This window comes from Prionailurus bengalensis, chromosome B2 (assembly GCF_016509475.1).
Source record: "Prionailurus bengalensis isolate Pbe53 chromosome B2, Fcat_Pben_1.1_paternal_pri, whole genome shotgun sequence".
NCBI classification, from domain to species: domain Eukaryota; kingdom Metazoa; phylum Chordata; class Mammalia; order Carnivora; family Felidae; genus Prionailurus; species Prionailurus bengalensis.
This window is the reverse complement of record NC_057349.1, coordinates 43967829-43985146: the sequence shown is the minus strand read 5'-3', so window position 1 is coordinate 43985146 and position 17318 is coordinate 43967829. Positions and strand designations below refer to the sequence as shown.

The following is a 17318-nucleotide window of genomic DNA, read 5'->3' as shown; positions in this document are numbered from 1 at the left end:
TCTGATGTCCTTTTTTGCCCTTTTTTAAAGAATTTTTCTTACAGTGGTGACGTTTTCCTTTTTTGTTTAACCATATTTTTATTTTTATTTTTTTACCATTCATTTATTTCTGAGAGACAGAGAGAGACAGAACATGAGCAGGGGAGGGGCAGAGAGAGAGAGAGAGGGAGACAGAATCCGAAGCAGGCTCCAGGCTCCGAGCTGTCAGCACAGAGCCCGACGTGGGGCTCGAACCCAAGAACTGTGAGATCATGACCGGAGCCCAGATGCCTAAGTGCCTCTATTTAACTGTATTTTAAGGTCTTAAGTTGTCTTGGACCAGCTGTCAGCAGGAGGTTTTGGCTGGGGGCAGTTGCTTTCCAGGTTTCTTGACAGAGCTCTTTTATCCTATCCTCCCTTGCTACAGTGAAAATATAGTGCCTCTGTGTACCCATGGCTCCTCTGCTTTTTAGGATGCAAACTTTCACACTTGAGCTCTCACTGCCTTTCTTCAGTAGTGGCTGCTAGGAAAAGAGGTGACCCTTGTCTTCTCAGGTGTACTCTTCGCTTTTACAAAAAAGTGCTTTTGGGAGCCCACTCTCTGTGTTATCTTTTGCTACCTCCCTCAGTATCCGTGGGCTGTTTATCCTAGCCCATCTCATAGTGGTTCCAACTCTGTAGACTTCCTTCTCCTATCTCAGAGTGGGTGCTTCTGGGCTTTTCCATTGTCGAACCCCTTGCACATGCTCCTCGTCTTTCTCACGGTGCTGTGATAGCTTCTAAGAGCAGAGCGAAGAGTTCTACTGGTTTCAAGTGCCGTGGGTCACGCTTTTTGTAGTTAGCAGATTTTCTTCTTGTTGTCTAGCTCAATAATGTTGCTTGTGCACATATGTTTTTCTCCTTGTGGCTCTGTGTGCTTTCCAAGAAAGAGGTAGAACAATTCAGAAACACGTCGCTGTGACATCACCACCAGAATTGAAAGGCTGTGTGCTTCTTTAAAGAAATGTGTGTTTTTTTCAAATAGGTCCATACTCTAAAGGCATGAACATGTATACAATGAAAGGTCTTCGTCTCATCTCTGTCCTCTAACTGCTTACTTTCTCTTCCAACAAGAATGTTTCCATTCTCTTGTATCACTTTCAGAGATATTCTGTGAGTGAAAACATAAAACGGAACGAATTAGGGATGTTTGCTTCTGAAAAGATGGGGTAGTTGTGCTTTCCCCTATTCCTCCCACTAAGTACAGCTAAATATGAATTAAACATTATATATAAAACAAACGTGAGATGATTTTGCAAGGTGGAGAGAGGAGGGCTGATAGGCTAGCGACCTAGGAACCAGATCTGATGAACAATATGGTAGTGAATTTCCTTGATTTTTTTTTTTCTGCTTCATGTATCTGGATTGGGCTCCAGAAACGCCAGCAACCTAGAGATGCCAGTGGCCACAGGCAAGTAAGTAAGCCCCAAGAAAAGCCGACTCTCTCTAGGTAAAGGTCCAAAAACGGAGCAGCGTAGCAAGATAGAAAAATTTTAGGCTGTAACTGCTCCAGGCAAACACCACAGGGAAAAAAAAAAAACCATGGTGTCGCCACAGTCAGCAAGTGCCAAGTGGAAAGGCTACCCCTGACTCCTAGCCAGGGTGAAATGAAGTAAAACTCGTCCCCTCCTAGCAATGGTAGTGGCAAAAGAGACCTAGAGGAGGATCTTGACTTTCCATACTGCTCAGCAATAATGAGGCCATCCCTCCAACAGTGTTAATGGAGACCACACCTAGAGCATGGACTGTACCACCACTGAGGAATAACAAGCAGTCCCTCTCCTACTCACTGAGGTGGTGACCCATGAACCTTAGAGGGTGAGCCAGGATTTTCACCACCATTCAGCAATAAAGAGGCTGCTCTTCAAACACCTCCAGGCCAGTGGTGTCATGTGAGAGCAGTAATGAAAAACCCCTTCTTCTCCCAGCCAGAGGGATATAAGAAGAACCTAGAAGGGAGACTTAACTTTCACCCCCACTCAGCAGTCATAAGGAGTTCTTCTCTCCCCATGCTGAGTGATGAACCTAAATTTCCATCCCCCTACCTGGCAACAATGAGGTAGCATCCCCTTTCCCATATCAGAATAATGCCAAAGGAAGCCTGGAAAAATGTAACAGTTAAATAAAATGCAGTGTCGTAACATTATATCCAAAATGTTCAGATTTTAGTAGAAAATCACTCCTCATACCAAGAACCAGGAGGATTTCAACTTGAATAAGAAGAGACAATCAACCGATGACACAGATACTAGAATGATCTGACAAGGATTTTAAGACAGCTATAATAAAAATGCTTCAACAAGCAATTATAAGCATGCTGGAAACAAATGAAAAAAAAAACACAAAGTCTTAGGAAAAAACAGAGAGTCTCTGCGAAGAAATAGTACATATCAAGGGGAAACATGGAAATTTTAGAACTGAAAAATACAATAACTAAAAAAGAAAAAAATAACTTAGTGGATGAGTGCAATGGCACAATGGAGAAGAGTGAAAAGAATCAGTGAACTTCAACATAGGTCAGTAAAAGTTACCCGATATGAAAATCAAAGAGAAGAAAGATTGAAAGCAAATGAGCAGAACTTCAGGGACTGTAAAAGACCTAATATTTATGTCATCAGAGTCCTAGAAAGGAGAAAGAGGGTGGAGCTGAAAAAGTATTTGTAGAAAGTAGAACTGACAACTTCCCAAGTGTGGTAACAGACATAAACCTACAGATTTGAAAAGCCAAGCTAATCCCAAACAGGATAAACCCAAGGAAATCCATAGCAAAGCACATGAAAGTCAAACTTCTGAAAACTACAGACAGAGATAATTTTTAAAAGCAGCAGAAGACAAATGGAACCTTATTATGGTAGGAAAAGAAACTGGAATGATAGATTCTTCATCAGAAACCATGTAGGCCAGGAGGAATAGCATACCGTTTTTCAAGGGCTCAAAGAAAAGAACTGTCTGCCTAGAGTCCTATCTCCAGGACAAATATTCCTTAGGAATTAAGGAGGAATCAAGGCATCCTCAGTTAAAGGAAAACTAAGAGAATCTGCTGCTAGAAGACTAGCCTAAACAAATGAGTAGAAGTAGTTCTTTAAACAGAAAAGGACCAATGAAAGAACGAATCTTGGACATCAAGAAGGAAGAAAGGACACAGTAAACAAAAGATGTGTACGTGCAACAGACTTCTCTTCTTGGGATTTCTAAATCATTATCGGTGCCTGAAGCAACAATTATAACACTGTTTGATATTGTCCTAGTTGTACGTAAGGGAACTACCTAAGAAAATTACATTATAAATGGGAGAGGGTAAAGGGACATAAAGAGAGATTTGCTTGAGTTGATAAAATGGCTACACTATGCAGCCACTGTGGAAGACAGTATGAAGTTTCCTCAAAAAGTTAAAAATAGAGCTACCCTATAATCCAGTAATTACACTACTGGGTATTTACCCTCCACATACAAAAACACTAATTCAAACGGATACATGCACCCCAGTATTTATTTACAATAGCCAAGATATGGGAGCCCAAGTGTCCATTAACAGATGAATGGATAAAGATGATATGATACACACACGCACGCACACATATACATACAGTGGAATATTATTCAGCCATAAAAAAGAATGAGGTCTTGTCATTTGCAACAACATGGATGGAACTAAACAGTAAAATGCTAAGCAAAATAAGTCAGGCAGACAAAGACAAATACCATGTGATTTCACTTAAATGTGGAATTTAAGGAACAACCAAACAAAAGAAAAAGAGCGACAAACCAAGAAATAGACTCTTAACTAGAGAGAACAAACTGATGGTTGCCAGAGGGGAGGCGGTGGAGGGCTGGGTGAGATTGGTGATGGGGATTAAAGAGTACAGTTATCATGATGAGCATTGAGTAATGTATAGAATTGTTGAATCACTATATTGCACACCTGAAACTAATATAACACTGTATGTTAGCTATACTGAAATTAAAATAAAAAACTTTAAAAAGTGGCTATACTAACTGACTATAAGTTATATATATCTAATGTAATACCTAGAGTAATCACTAAAAAACTCTACACAAAAGGTCCACTTAAAAATAGTATAAATAAGTTAAAATGGAATTCTAAACAATGTTAAAATAACACACAGGAAAGGAGATAAAACAGAAAAGCAAAACCCAGGGAGAATAAACAGAAAAATAAAAATAAAATAGCAGAGACTTAAACCGTAATATATCAATAATTTAAGTTATAAATGGTACAAATACAATTATTGAAAGATAGACATTTGCAAAATGGATTTAAAAGTGATCCACTTCTATGATATATACTAGAAACTCACTTCAAGTATAATGAAATAGGCAGGTGAAAAACAAAAACCTATGGAAAAAGATATATTATGTAAGCATCAGTCAAAAGAAAGTAGGAGTGGCTATATTAATAGCAGAAAAAGTACCTTCAGAGCAAGTAAAATTACCAGAGACAGAGGGAGACATTATGAGATTATTTATGACCATTATAAAATGGTCAGAAGGAATTAGCAATTCCAAATTTGTACGCACCAAACAACAGAGCTGTAAATTATGTGAACCAAAAACCAGACCTGAAAGAAGAAACAGACAAATCCAGTTATAATTAGACATTTTGATAATGCTCTCTTAACAATGGGTAGAACAGCTAGGCAGAAAATCAGCTAGACTATAAAAGACCACCAACCCAACAGATCTAATGAATATGTGTAGAGCATTCTACCTAACAAAGTGCCCATGAGACATAGGACAAGATAGACTATATTCAGGTCCACAAAACCCCACAAAATTTAAAATGATTCAAATTGTACTATGTATTCTCTGACTACAGTGGAATGAAACTAGAAATCAGTAACAGAAAGATGACAGGAAACTCTGAACACTTGGAAACAAACAGCATATTTGTAAATAACCTATGAGTTGAAGGGAAATTCTTGAGCGAAATAAAAAATCATGCTGAATCGAAAGAAAATAAAAATGCAACCTATCAGAAGTTGGGGGCACAGCTAAAGAAGTGCTGAGAGGGAAATTATTATCACTAAATATTTTCATTATAAAAGCACATAAGTGTGAAATGAATAAAGCTTGTCTTTCAACCCCTTCCCCACGAAAGAGCAAAATAAACCCCAAGCAAGCAAAAAGGAAGGAAATATTAAAGAACAGAAATGAATGAAATTGAAATCAGGAAAAAAATAGAGAAAATCAGTGAAAGAAAGAGCCAATCCCTGACAAGATCAATTACTTTGAAAGACCTTCTGCAAGAAAAAGAAGACACAAATTATTAATGTCAGGAATAGAATGGGGCATATCACTGCAGACATCAAATGGATGATAAGGGAACACCATAAGCAACCCTACACATAGAAATTTTGGCAACTTAGATGAAATGAACCAAGTTCCCCCCCAAAATGCAAACTACCACAACTATTCATTATAAATTAGATAATTTAAATAGCCCTATACTATTTAGGAAATTGAGTTCATAATTTCAAAGCTCCCAAAAAAGGAAATCTTAAGACCCAGATTGTTCTACTGGAAATTATGCCAAATGTTTAAGGAAGAGTTGACATCAATTTTATACAATCTCCTCCAAAAAGTAGAAAAGAAGGGATCATGTCCCAGTATATTTTATGAAGCTAGGACTACCCTGATACCAAACCAGATAAAGACAGCACAAAAGAAGAAAGCTACAGATCAGTATTCCTTATGAATAAAGATGCAAAATCCTTAAAATACCGGCAAATAAAATCCAGCAATGTATAAGTGAATTATATGACCTATGACCAAGTGAGGTCTATTCCAGGGGTTTAAGACGGGTACAATATTTGAAAATCAGTTAGTCCAAGCTCCCATATTAATAGGTAAGAGGAGAAAAAAAAAACCACATTAACATTAATTTGTACAGAAAAAGCATTTGACAAAATCCCACACCCATTCATGATTTTTAAAAACTCTCAGAAAGGTAGTAATAGGAGGAGCCTTCTTCAACTCGATAAAGAATATCTACAAAAAATTTACAGCTAACAGCAATCTTAATGGTGAAAGAATTTCCATCTCTGATTGGAAAAAAAGCAAGGATGTCTACTGCCACCACTATTATTCCACATGGTACTGGAAGTTCCATGAGTGCAATAAAGCAAGAAAAATAAATAAGAGTCAGAGGGAAAGGAACAAATAAAACTGTCTCTGTTTGCACATGCTGTGGCTGTTTACTTAAAAAATCTGGAATTGACTGGTAAATCCAGCAAGGTCACAGGATACAAAGTCAACACACAAAAATTAGTTGTATCGCTACATAGTAACAATGAACATGTACACATGGTAGTTAAAAATTCAGTGCAGTTGCTCAAAAAGAGAAATAGGTGTAAAAATTATGAAATGTGCATAGGACTTTATTCTGGAGACTACAAAACATTGATGAGAGAAATCAAAGACGTTAATGAAGAGACACACTGTGTTCACGTATTGCAGAAGTCGACATAGTAAAGATGCCAATTCTTCCTAGATTGATATACAGGTTTAATGCAAATCCTACCAAATTTCCTGTAAGGTGTGGATATAGACAAGATCATTTCAGAATTTATATGGAAAAACAAAAGAACTAGAATAGCTAAAATAATCTTTTTTTTTAAAATTTTTTTTTTCAACGTTTATTTATTTTTGGGACAGAGAGAGACAGAGCATGAACGGGGGAGGGGCAGAGAGAGAGGGAGACACAGAATCGGAAACAGGCTCCAGGCTCTGAGCCATCAGCCCAGAGCCCGACGCGGGGCTCGAACTCACGGACCACGAGATCGTGACCTGGCTGAAGTCGGACGCTTAACCGACTGCGCCACCCAGGCGCCCCTAAAATAATCTTAAAAAGAAGAATAGAATGGGAAGAGTCATTCTTCTCGATTTCAAGACTCATTAAATAGCTACATTAATCAAGATTATGTGGGTGGAATGATAGATACAGAGGTTGATGAAACAAAATAGAGAACTCAGATGCGATAAATGTTCAATTTAATTGCAAATGCAATTTAATGAAATAAAGATAGCCTTTTCAGCAAATAGCAGTGAAGCAATTAGACACCATTAAGCCAAAAACAAAAACAAAACAAAATGAACCTTGACCTAAGTCTTCCATCTACATAAAAATTAACTCAAACTAGATCATAGACTTCTATGTGAAACATAACACTATATGACTTTTAGAAAAGAGTGAGAATGTCTGGGGCCAAAAAACTAGTTCTTAGACCTGACACCGAGAGCACAATGTATAAAAACAAAAACTGATAAATTGGACCTCATCCAAATTAAAAGCTTTTGTTTGTGAAAGACCCTGTTAGGAGACTGAAAAGACAGGCTGTAGACTGAGAGAAAATATTTGTAAGCCACATATCCAACAAGGACTGCTATCTAGAATATATAAAGAACTCTCAACACTGAGCATTGAAAAAACCCCAACAAGTCAACTAAAGAAATGGCGAATGACATAGGAACAGGTTATTGAAGGGGATATGCAGATGGTAAATAAACACATGAAAAAACATTCAACATCATTAGACAATAAGGATATGCAAATGAAAACCACAATGAGGACCGCCTGGGTGGCTCAGTTGGTTGAGTGTCTGACTTGGGCTCGGGTCATAATCCCATGGTTCGGGAGTTTGAGCCCCACATCAGGCTCTACGCTGATAGCTCAGAGCCTGGGGCCTGCTTCAGATTTGTCTTCCTCTCTCTCTGCCCTCCCCCCGTTCATGTGTGCAGTGTCTCTCTCTCAAAAATAAATAAGTAAACAAATAAACATTAAAGCCACAATGAGCTATCACTACACACCTATAAGAATGGCTAAATAAAAAATAGTGACAACCTCAGATCCTAGTAAGGATACAGAGAAACTCATAAATTGAAACTCATACAGATCACTCACATCTTGCTGGTGGAAATGTCAAATGATGCAACTACTCTGGAAAGCACTCTGGCAGTTCTTTCAACAATGAAGCATGCAGCTGCCATATGACCCAGCTATTTCACTTCTGGGCCCTTATCCTAGAGAAATGAAAACTTACCTTCGCACAAAAATCTGTGCATTAATGTTTATGGCAACTGTAATTGTAATAGTCCCAAACTGAAAAGAACACACATGCCCTTCAACATGTTTAAAAAACACTGTAGTACATCCATACCGTGGAATACTACTCAGAAATGTGAAGGAATGAATTATTTTATTTAAATATTTATATTTATTTTTGAGAGAGAGAGAGAGAGTGAGGGAGGGGCGGAGAAAGTGGAGGACAGAGGTTCCAAAGTGGGCTCTGTGCTGACAGCAGAGAGCCTGATGCAGAGCTCAAACTCATGAACCATGAGATCATGACCTGAGTGGAAGTTGGACACTTAACTAACTGAGCCACCCAGGTGCCCCAAGGAAGGAAAGAATTATTGGCACTGCAACCTGGGTGGATCTCAAATGAATTCTGCCAAGTAAAAAAAAAAATGTGATTCTCTTTGTATAACATTCTGGAAATTCAGTATTATAGAAATGAAGACCAGGTTAGCAATTGCCACGGGTTAAGGAAGAGGTGGGGGTGAGAGGGAAATGGAAGCGAGTATAAAAGGGCAGCATGAGGCATCTTTGTGATGATGGAAACGCTCTGTACCTTGACTTCATCAATACGAGCGGCCACAATACCAATGTGATACCATACTGTAGTTTTGCAAGATGTTAACACTAGGCACCACAGAGTAATGGCTACGTGGGGTTGCTCTGTATTATTTCTTATAACTGTGCACTAGTCCGTAATTATCTCAAAAGAAGAATTTTAATGAACCACCACACAAGGGCCATGTCTATGACATACTGTATGTGCTTGCCTTTGCTTCATAACACTCAGACATCATGCACAGAAGAACAAAAGCAAATCAAATAAGACCCAAAAAACCCTGTTAGCGAATTTATAACATCGCACATGATCATTTGCACGATACAGTTTTGCGATAAGTTACCTTAAATACCATGCATCAGCAGTTACCTCAGTTATTCAATGTGTTTGAACTCATCTGCTCTGCACTGTGGCCTGCGTACCTATATGTGTTACAGAGGCCACTTTCCTAATTGGAATTCTCATTTGAACAAAACTTTACCCAACAATGGAAATCCTTCATCTGCTTCTAAATATTGACTAACAAATAACTATAGATAAGGAATACTGGAAAGTAATGCAGATGTCCAGATCACCAGTGTAAGACAATGTGACTTCACTGTTAGGCGGCTTAACGGTTACAAGCCCACAGTTGCCTGATCGGGCCCAACAGTGTGTCAGAGGAATGATCTCATGCCATTTCAGGGCGGTCCTAGAAATGGTTGTAATATCGAAGTAGTGACAAGCATAATATTTCGAAATACTTACAGTAACAATGATGGGATGGATATGAAAGTATGGGTAATTGTTCTAAGAATGTATATGTTGCATGTGGTATTGTAAAGTCAGAGCCGCCACAGGAGGAAATGAGAAGGAGGGATTGGAAGGAAGAAGTGTATTATACTCACAGGTCCGAGAGTGTGGCCACTGGGTACCATGCAGGGCCACAGGGAAGAAAGAGTCAGGAGGCAGACATTAACAGCAAGAGAAAAGCCTGTGCCTGAGCCTTTGTTGGGGCTTCCTCAAGAAAGGCAAGCAGGGCAGGGAAAACAATTGAGGACTGGCTAGTTTGAATAATTCTTGCGGGCGTTGGGCCATACTGGTGGGGTCTACTTGCCTGGTACCTGGCCTTTGGATGATTTCGGGCAGGGGAAATACTGACTTGGTGTGTGAGGGTTAGATAAGGAAGTAGATGGTGATATAAACTCAAGGTTGGTTATTTTGCATGTGAAAGGTATGCTCCCGGATGGCTGAGCCCTTTGCTCCCTGGAAGAATTGGCTAGCCCCCGGAGGACAATCTCTACCCAGTAGTGAAACTCCAATGCCAGAGCATCAAGAATAAGAAATATAGTTAATATAATTGGCCCTGTGATGAACGGATGCCAAAGAGACACAGAATATAAGAGAATATAGTTGGAACAGTGGTTTCTTTCGATGATAGAGTCACAGATAAGATTGGGGTTTGTTTGCCTGCGTTCATCATCGAAAAAACTACTAAATTACAATTTGAAGTCAATGAAAATAATGATATATTTTTCTCCCGATAAAGTCACGGACTTCCCGAAATCAAACTCTGGGCTAGTGTTTGTAGGCTGCTGGTGATCTGATGGAGGGCAGGAGTGATGATGTGGGATGACAGGGTGCATAAACATGGAGTTAAAAGAAGGTAAGAGTGTGGAATCCATGACGCAAGTGAGCGAGTGCAGACATTCCACAGGAGCAGGACGTCCCCTCTGTCCTAACCCAAAGGGAAGCATGGAGAATGGATACAAATGGGTATCTTGGCAAGATCTGGTGGTGACAATTTGAGAGCGCCCTTACTTGATTGCCTCCATTTTCCTCGTGAGCTACGAAGCCAGAACTCTCTCTGTGTGGCGTGGGTAGGGCAGGTATCCAAGGGAAATAGTAATTTTGGAAAGTGAGACAGTGAACACATTAGAGGACTTTTCAGGATCGCAGGACATTGTTGCGTGACCACAGATTTAAGGTAAAACCAGTCAGCTGTTTTGTATGTTTTTCTTGAACAAAATTGAGCAGTAGACCGCTCGTGAGCCTACTGCTGTCTGGAAAACAAGGTTCAAACATCACTGTTGACATAATTTCTAATAATTATTTCTAGTTATTATTTCTCACTACAAGAAAGGAAGCTTCAAACAAATAACATGATCAAAAGGAAGGTTAAGTATCAGGACAGAATAAATGATGATTTATATAATTTATATTTGGCTGAATCTGCCAAAATGTATAATGTTACTATATATAAGCATAATAATTTGTGTCTTGTCTATAACTTCAGCACTGGGGTTCTTGTGTAACCCATGGCCCATAACTTATTTATTAGAAATGCTTCCTAATATCTGTATTTATGTGTTTTCTTCCAGTATGGACCAGTATTTACAGTCTTTGTTATGGGCACCCGAATGACCTTTGTTACTGAAGAAGAGGGAATTAATGTGTTTCTAAAATCCAAAGAAGTAAATTTTGAACTAGCAGTGCAAAAGCCCGTCTATCGTACAGGTAAAGAATATTTTCAGATAGTTTGTTTGAATACAGCATTGGTCCAAGAGCAGCTTTGGGTAACAACCCCTCACTCCTCTACCGAGAATGATGACAGCCCTTATTTTATGCTCTAAAGTGGGAACATAAGATAGAAAGAACATCTGATGATTTTGGTAGTTGACAAACGAATTCTTGGCAGCCTCATTTCGGTCTTAACTAGACGTGTGTAAGAGACGAGGTTACCTCGCTGCTGTTTATTTGGAAAATATTCGGAATCTGTATCCTGTTACAGCTCCCACGATGTTCACTGGGACATGAACATCTGCTGCCGTGTATACAGTGCTCTTCAGGCTATAGCTCTTGGCTTGATCACATGTTGCTACTCTGCTCACTCAAAGTAGAATTCCACTGCTTAGTAAGCCCTTTACTATGGCATTTCCTGACACATTCCATAGGGCTATTAAGGTAAGTGGGGCTTGGCGTCATGTAATCGGCGGCCTTTTGTTCTCCATCCTCAGAGACTGCTGGATTGTACTTGTCAGCATGCTTCTGGTGTGACCGTCCACTTTATTTCTTCCCAGGCTGCAAACGTGTGGTGCTGAAGCCATTTGTCCTCCCAAGAATGCAGAGCGATTGCATTTTTGTGCCTGATTCTTCTTTTCCTTGGTTTCTTTTTCTTTTCTTTTCTGGTTTTTTGTTTTTGTTTTTGTTTTTGTTTTTTTTTTTTTTTTTTGCTTCTTTCTTAGTTTTTCTCTTCATGTAGCCTCTCATGCATTTCTTACCATTAAAACAGAACGGTTTTAAAAGCTGTGAGTGACCGATAGCATGATGATCATTTCTTTTTGCTTGCATGAAAATTACAACACGTTGGCCAAATTCTTTGACGATTTAGTGCTTCTTAATATTTAAACTGGAAGTCCAGAGGCACCTGGGTGGCTCTTTTGGTTAAGCGTCCGACTTCGGCTCAGGTCATGATCTCACGGTTCACGGTTCAGGCCCCATGTAGAGCTCCACACGGTGCAGATCCTGCTTGGGATTCTCTCTCTCTCCCTCTCCCTCCGAGCCCCTCCCCCACTCATGCTGTCTCATCTCTCTCTCTCTCTCTCTCTCTCTCTCTCTCTCTCTCTCAGAATAAATACACTTAAAAAAGTTAAATAAATAAACTATGGAATTCCAGATCAAAGAATAGAAATATTCTGAAGGCTCTTGATCTGTATCTTCATATATCCCTCCAGAAAAATATGCCAACCTCTCATGTGTTAGGGCTGCATAGAAGTGGCCAAGTTTTTTCACCTCTGCCTCCACTGGGGACTTTCATGTTTAAATATTTCTATTTAATAGACAAAATATGTTAATATAAGTACTCTTGAGCCAGCTTCCTTTGCCTCTCGTGCATTCCCCTGCTACAGAGATGTATGCTCAGGAGATCTAAACATTATTTTTAATGAACTTGTATAAAATGTAACCTACCCATAATAGGCTGATGAAATATAAAACCAAACATTATTTTTTTGCAAAAGTTACTTTGCCGACAATAAAAGAGGATTAAAGAAAAATATGTAAGACTAGTGAGTTTAAAAATTCATACTCTTACTGGCCAAACTCAAGCAAGGAGTGTGTGTGTATCATGGAAGGATCATGAACAAACACTAATGCAAAGGAACAAGAGCTACTCATGGGATTAGGAAAGGCCTCCTGGCGGAAGTGATATTCAGTAAAACACTTGAAGGAGAAAAAGAAGTTGGCAGGATAAATGTGTGGCTTATAGTTGTGGGTGTGTGGGAATGGGGTGAGGCTGGTCAAGTAAAGAGTTTTGAGCAGATAGTACATCTCATAAAAATGATGGGAAATATAAATATTAGAATACACTGTACCTGGAATACAAATCTCAGGAGGGGGGGCAGGAAGGGGCTGGAAATGTCACGGGAAAACTAGAAAGTAGTAGAATGCCTTGTAAACTTTGTTAAGGATAGGAAGCCAACAAAAGCCTAACGTGGAAATAAGTGGTGCCTGGGTGGCTCAGTCGGTTAAGGGTCCGACTTCGGCTCAGGTTGTGATCTCACCTCAGTTTCTGAGTTGCAGCCCTGTGTTGGGCTCTGTGCTGACAGCTTGGAGCCTAGAGCCTCCTTCAGATTCTGTGTCTCCCTCTCTCTCTGCCCCTCCCCCACTCATGCTCTGTCTTTCTCTCTCTCTCTCAAAAATAAACATCAAAACTTTTTTTTTAAATAAATAAAGATAAAAATAAAACCACTACATTTATGTTTCCCAGAGGTCCTCCGAATCACCCACTTGTAGATCACCCCTTAGAGTGAATCTTCCTACAGACTTTTACTGACTCACAGGATAGGTTGAATCTTCACCTGCTCTTATTTGTGGGAGGCGATTTTATGTAAGGGGAGGACTTTGGATCTAGTCCCTCCTGACCAAGTAATAGTAGATGTAGGTTGACTATTTGCTTCAAGGAGTCATTGCTTCTTTTGAAAATAGTTTTCTCTGTTTATAGCATCGATTCCAAAAAATACTTTTTTAACACTGCATGAAAAACTTAATGTCATCATCAAAGGGAAAATAGGGAATGTGAACCTATATCAATTCACTGGACAACTGACTGAGGAACTACATGAGCAACTGGAGAAATTAGGCACTCATGGGACAATGGAGCTGAGCAACTTCGTAAGGTAAATAGTTGCATTAGTAGGGGTTAATCTTGTAGGGTTTTTGCATGTGTGTCTTTTTTTGGGGGGGGGGAGGATAAAAAAATCTGCAGCCAGTGCATTGAACGTAAAAAATTATCTGGTGGATTAATGAAGTCTAAGTAGGTAATTATGAGATTATATTAATCTTTTCAATTCTAATTAACAGGTAGTTTTTAGTTAGCACACCAATTTTAAGGTGAGCAAATAAGCCCATACAATCATTTTAACACATTTATAGTAATTTCTCTTTAGTGATGCCATGCCACATAGAACACATCTACCTAGAGGGGATGCTGATAGGTAAGACAGGGAAGGGCAGTGGAGGAAGCCAAATGGCCTCAGCTGTGTTCTGAAGCTTTCTGGCAAAGGTCAGGGCTGGGCATGGGGAGCCATGAGAAAAATTCCCAGCATGCATAAGGAGATTTGGTAAATTGAAGTTACCACGTCGGCCATTTTTCCATCTCACTGGGATGCCGAGGGCAGGATTCAATAGTTCAGATTCATAATAAAAGAACAGCGTTTAATATTTTGTTAGAGGTCCAACAAGAGAGAGAGAGGAAAACAAACCAAAAAACAAAATAAGCAGCCATCCAAACTTGTAGCATGTCCAGTACCTACAACAAAACAAAGCAAATTCTTGGATGTCTTTGAAACTTTGGGGGAAGCAGATCCTGAAAAACTAGTGAAGAAGGGATGGTAAATAAAAATGAAACAGTACTTGGTGTCACTAGTCTAAGTCGTATTAATAATCTTTGATTTTTTTTTCACTTAAGTATGCCACAGTAATCATTTTATTTACTTATGGCAAAACTTAATGACGATAGGTACTATATTTCAGTACGCAGTGGTTCAGATCTGTGGGATCCTGTGAGAGCTTAGGAAATTTGGTAACTAGTGTTGCCCTGAGTCTTTGGTTATTTTTTGCTGCTCTCTAAAATCATGGGCTGTATCTTAGTTATTGGTATTACTTGCTAAGTAAGTGCTTGTTGAAATTACATTGAGTCAATTTATTTCTGGTGTATCATCTCACATTTGTCAAGATCTAACAATGCTTGCTTAGAAAGCATTTTAAAATCTTCAGAGAAATAAACCAAAATTTCAGTTACCCCTAAGTTATCTTGACCACAGTGAGCAAATATTAAAACCTTTTAAGAGTAACACTTTCCCAAAAGAATCTGTGACACATTATTATCTACCCCTAATATATATCTATTAAAGTAACACCCTTTTTTTTGTATCCTGTACCTGTCTTCTTTGGTCATTGGGTCTGACTTTTTATGTGTTTTTATCTTTGTAGGCATCTGCTTTATCCGGTTTCAGTGAATATACTCTTCCAAAAAGGCTTGTTCCCCACAAATGAGAGAAAAATCAGGGAGTTCCATCAGCATTTTCAAGCTTACGACGAAGGTTTCGAGTACGGGTCCCAGATGCCAGAGTGTCTCCTAAGGTAGAGAGATTTTCCCTATAATTAATTAACCAACCAAGCTCCTCCCAGAAATACATACCTGTCTCATTTTCCTCTTCTGAGTAGGGAGAGCAGCATCCAAGTGGAAGACACAAAAGCTACTTCTCATGATCAGATTTTGTTTGTGGTTTGTGTTTAAATTATTGGAGGAACTGAAGAAGAGAGAGATGCATTCTTTCCTTTTTTTTTTTTTTTAATTTTGAGGAGCAGAAATGAGACGGGAGAGAGGGAAAGCGAGAGAGAGAGTGTCAGCACGAAATGAAGAATTTCTCTCATTTACTGCTTATTATTATCACAGCCGTGGCTGTAGTTTGTAACCATGCTAAATCACCAAGTATCATCGATCATAGACGTTGTTGTTTTTAGTCTCTCTGAGGCAAAAGGAGACATGGTCAAATGTATTTCTCATGGTTGGCTCCCATGGTTTGAATGCAAAATAACACATGAATTCTTAAATGCCTTAGCAGCTGGTCTGCAGTAGTGGCTGGTCAGATAATATTAAAAAGATCGTAGCCGGTTTGTTTCACCCGGCTTAAGCCAGTCCTCGGTCCCTGTGCAAGTTTTTCATCCTTCAGCAACTGACAACAGCCCGAGGAAAAGTAGGGCAAGCAGGTCATACTCTTTTTTTTTTTTTTTTTTTTTTTGTATTCGATGCCAATCCTGTAAGAATGCAAACATTTATTCGCGCAAAAAAAAAAAAATCACTAAAAATGAGGCTGCCTTGCCTCCTCGATTTTTCTTGTGGACTAATAAGTCTGAAGGAAGACCTCGCATGAAATTCTGGCAAAACTGAAGACGAAGCTTGGAGAAATAATTCCATAGATATTCCCCCTTTCGCGCCGTGACCGGTTATTCCTGAAGTGCTTTCCCATTAACTTACGCACCTACTTTTTCCTCACCCAGTCACTGGTCGAAATCCAAAAAGTGGCTTTTAGCACTCTTTGAGAAAAACATTCCCGATATAAAAACATACAGATCTGCGAAAGATAATTCCGTGGTAAGTATCCCTTAGTTGTTTTTTTTTTTTTCTAAAATATGTGGGATGAAAGCAGTCATAAGCTATGGTTTTTAAAAGATGGTTTGCTAAAAACTCATAAGATTGTTCAGGTGACATGTTTGTGTCAAGTACCGTGTTGGATGTTTACGTACATTAATCTGTGGCTACATCCTCACAACAATGAGGTAGGTATTATTGGTCTTCTACATAAAGAAAAAAACTGAGGCTACGGCAACAACATATAACAAGATGGTCAAGGTTTTACTGATTTATGTATCCTACAGTTTGTGTCAGCAATGGTAGGTAGGAATTATGGTGCGTCAGGCAAGGAGAAGAAAGCTCCATAGACTTTGTTCTTCATGCCACTACCACTGATTGTTTCTCTCTTCAAACGCAAGGATGTGGTAAGATATAATTTGAAAAGCAATGCCCTGGGAGCCACTGTCCTAAGGGTCCTAGATCTGTGGTTCTTCAGGTGTGGTCCCTAGACCAATGGTACCAACATCGCCTTGGGACCACTCAATCGGAAACTCTGGGGTGGAGCCCACCAGTCTGTGCTTTGATGGGCCTTCCAGGTGGTTCTTACACTTGCGTAATGAAAGGAAGAAAGGTTCTCAGCCCTGTCTGCTCATCAGAATCTATGGGAACCTTTGAAAACTATCTGATTCTCCAGACTTCCCCTACCCTCCACTGCCCAGAGACTGGGATTCACTGAGTCTGAGCTCGGGCTCAACTTCGGTCTCCAGTCACATGACCTTGGGCGTGGCACCTCGCCTCTTGGCCTCAGTTTCTCCACCTGCCTCATAGAATGTGGGGCTTAAATGAGTTAATATTTGTGAAGCAATTAGAGAGTAGTGAGGACCACATCAGAGCTTACACCATGTGATTATCATTAAAAATCAGATCTTTTTTTTTAAATATGAAATTTATTGTCAAATTGGTTTCCATACAGCACCCAGTGCTCATCCCAAAATGTGCCCTCCTCAATACCCATCACCCACCCACCCATATAT

General features: G+C 39.4%; 1 protein-coding gene across 1 annotated transcript in view; it reads left to right on the top strand.

The window, feature by feature from the left end:
• Positions 1-17318, top strand: part of LOC122489590 (24-hydroxycholesterol 7-alpha-hydroxylase) — a 94928-nt gene that overhangs the window by 3621 nt on the left and 73989 nt on the right. The window contains exons 2-5 of the mRNA XM_043591588.1: positions 11030-11165; positions 13651-13825; positions 15141-15290; positions 16212-16305. Of these exons, the coding sequence (XP_043447523.1) occupies positions 11030-11165; positions 13651-13825; positions 15141-15290; positions 16212-16305 (555 nt within the window). The remainder of the gene's footprint in view (positions 1-11029; positions 11166-13650; positions 13826-15140; positions 15291-16211; positions 16306-17318) is intronic.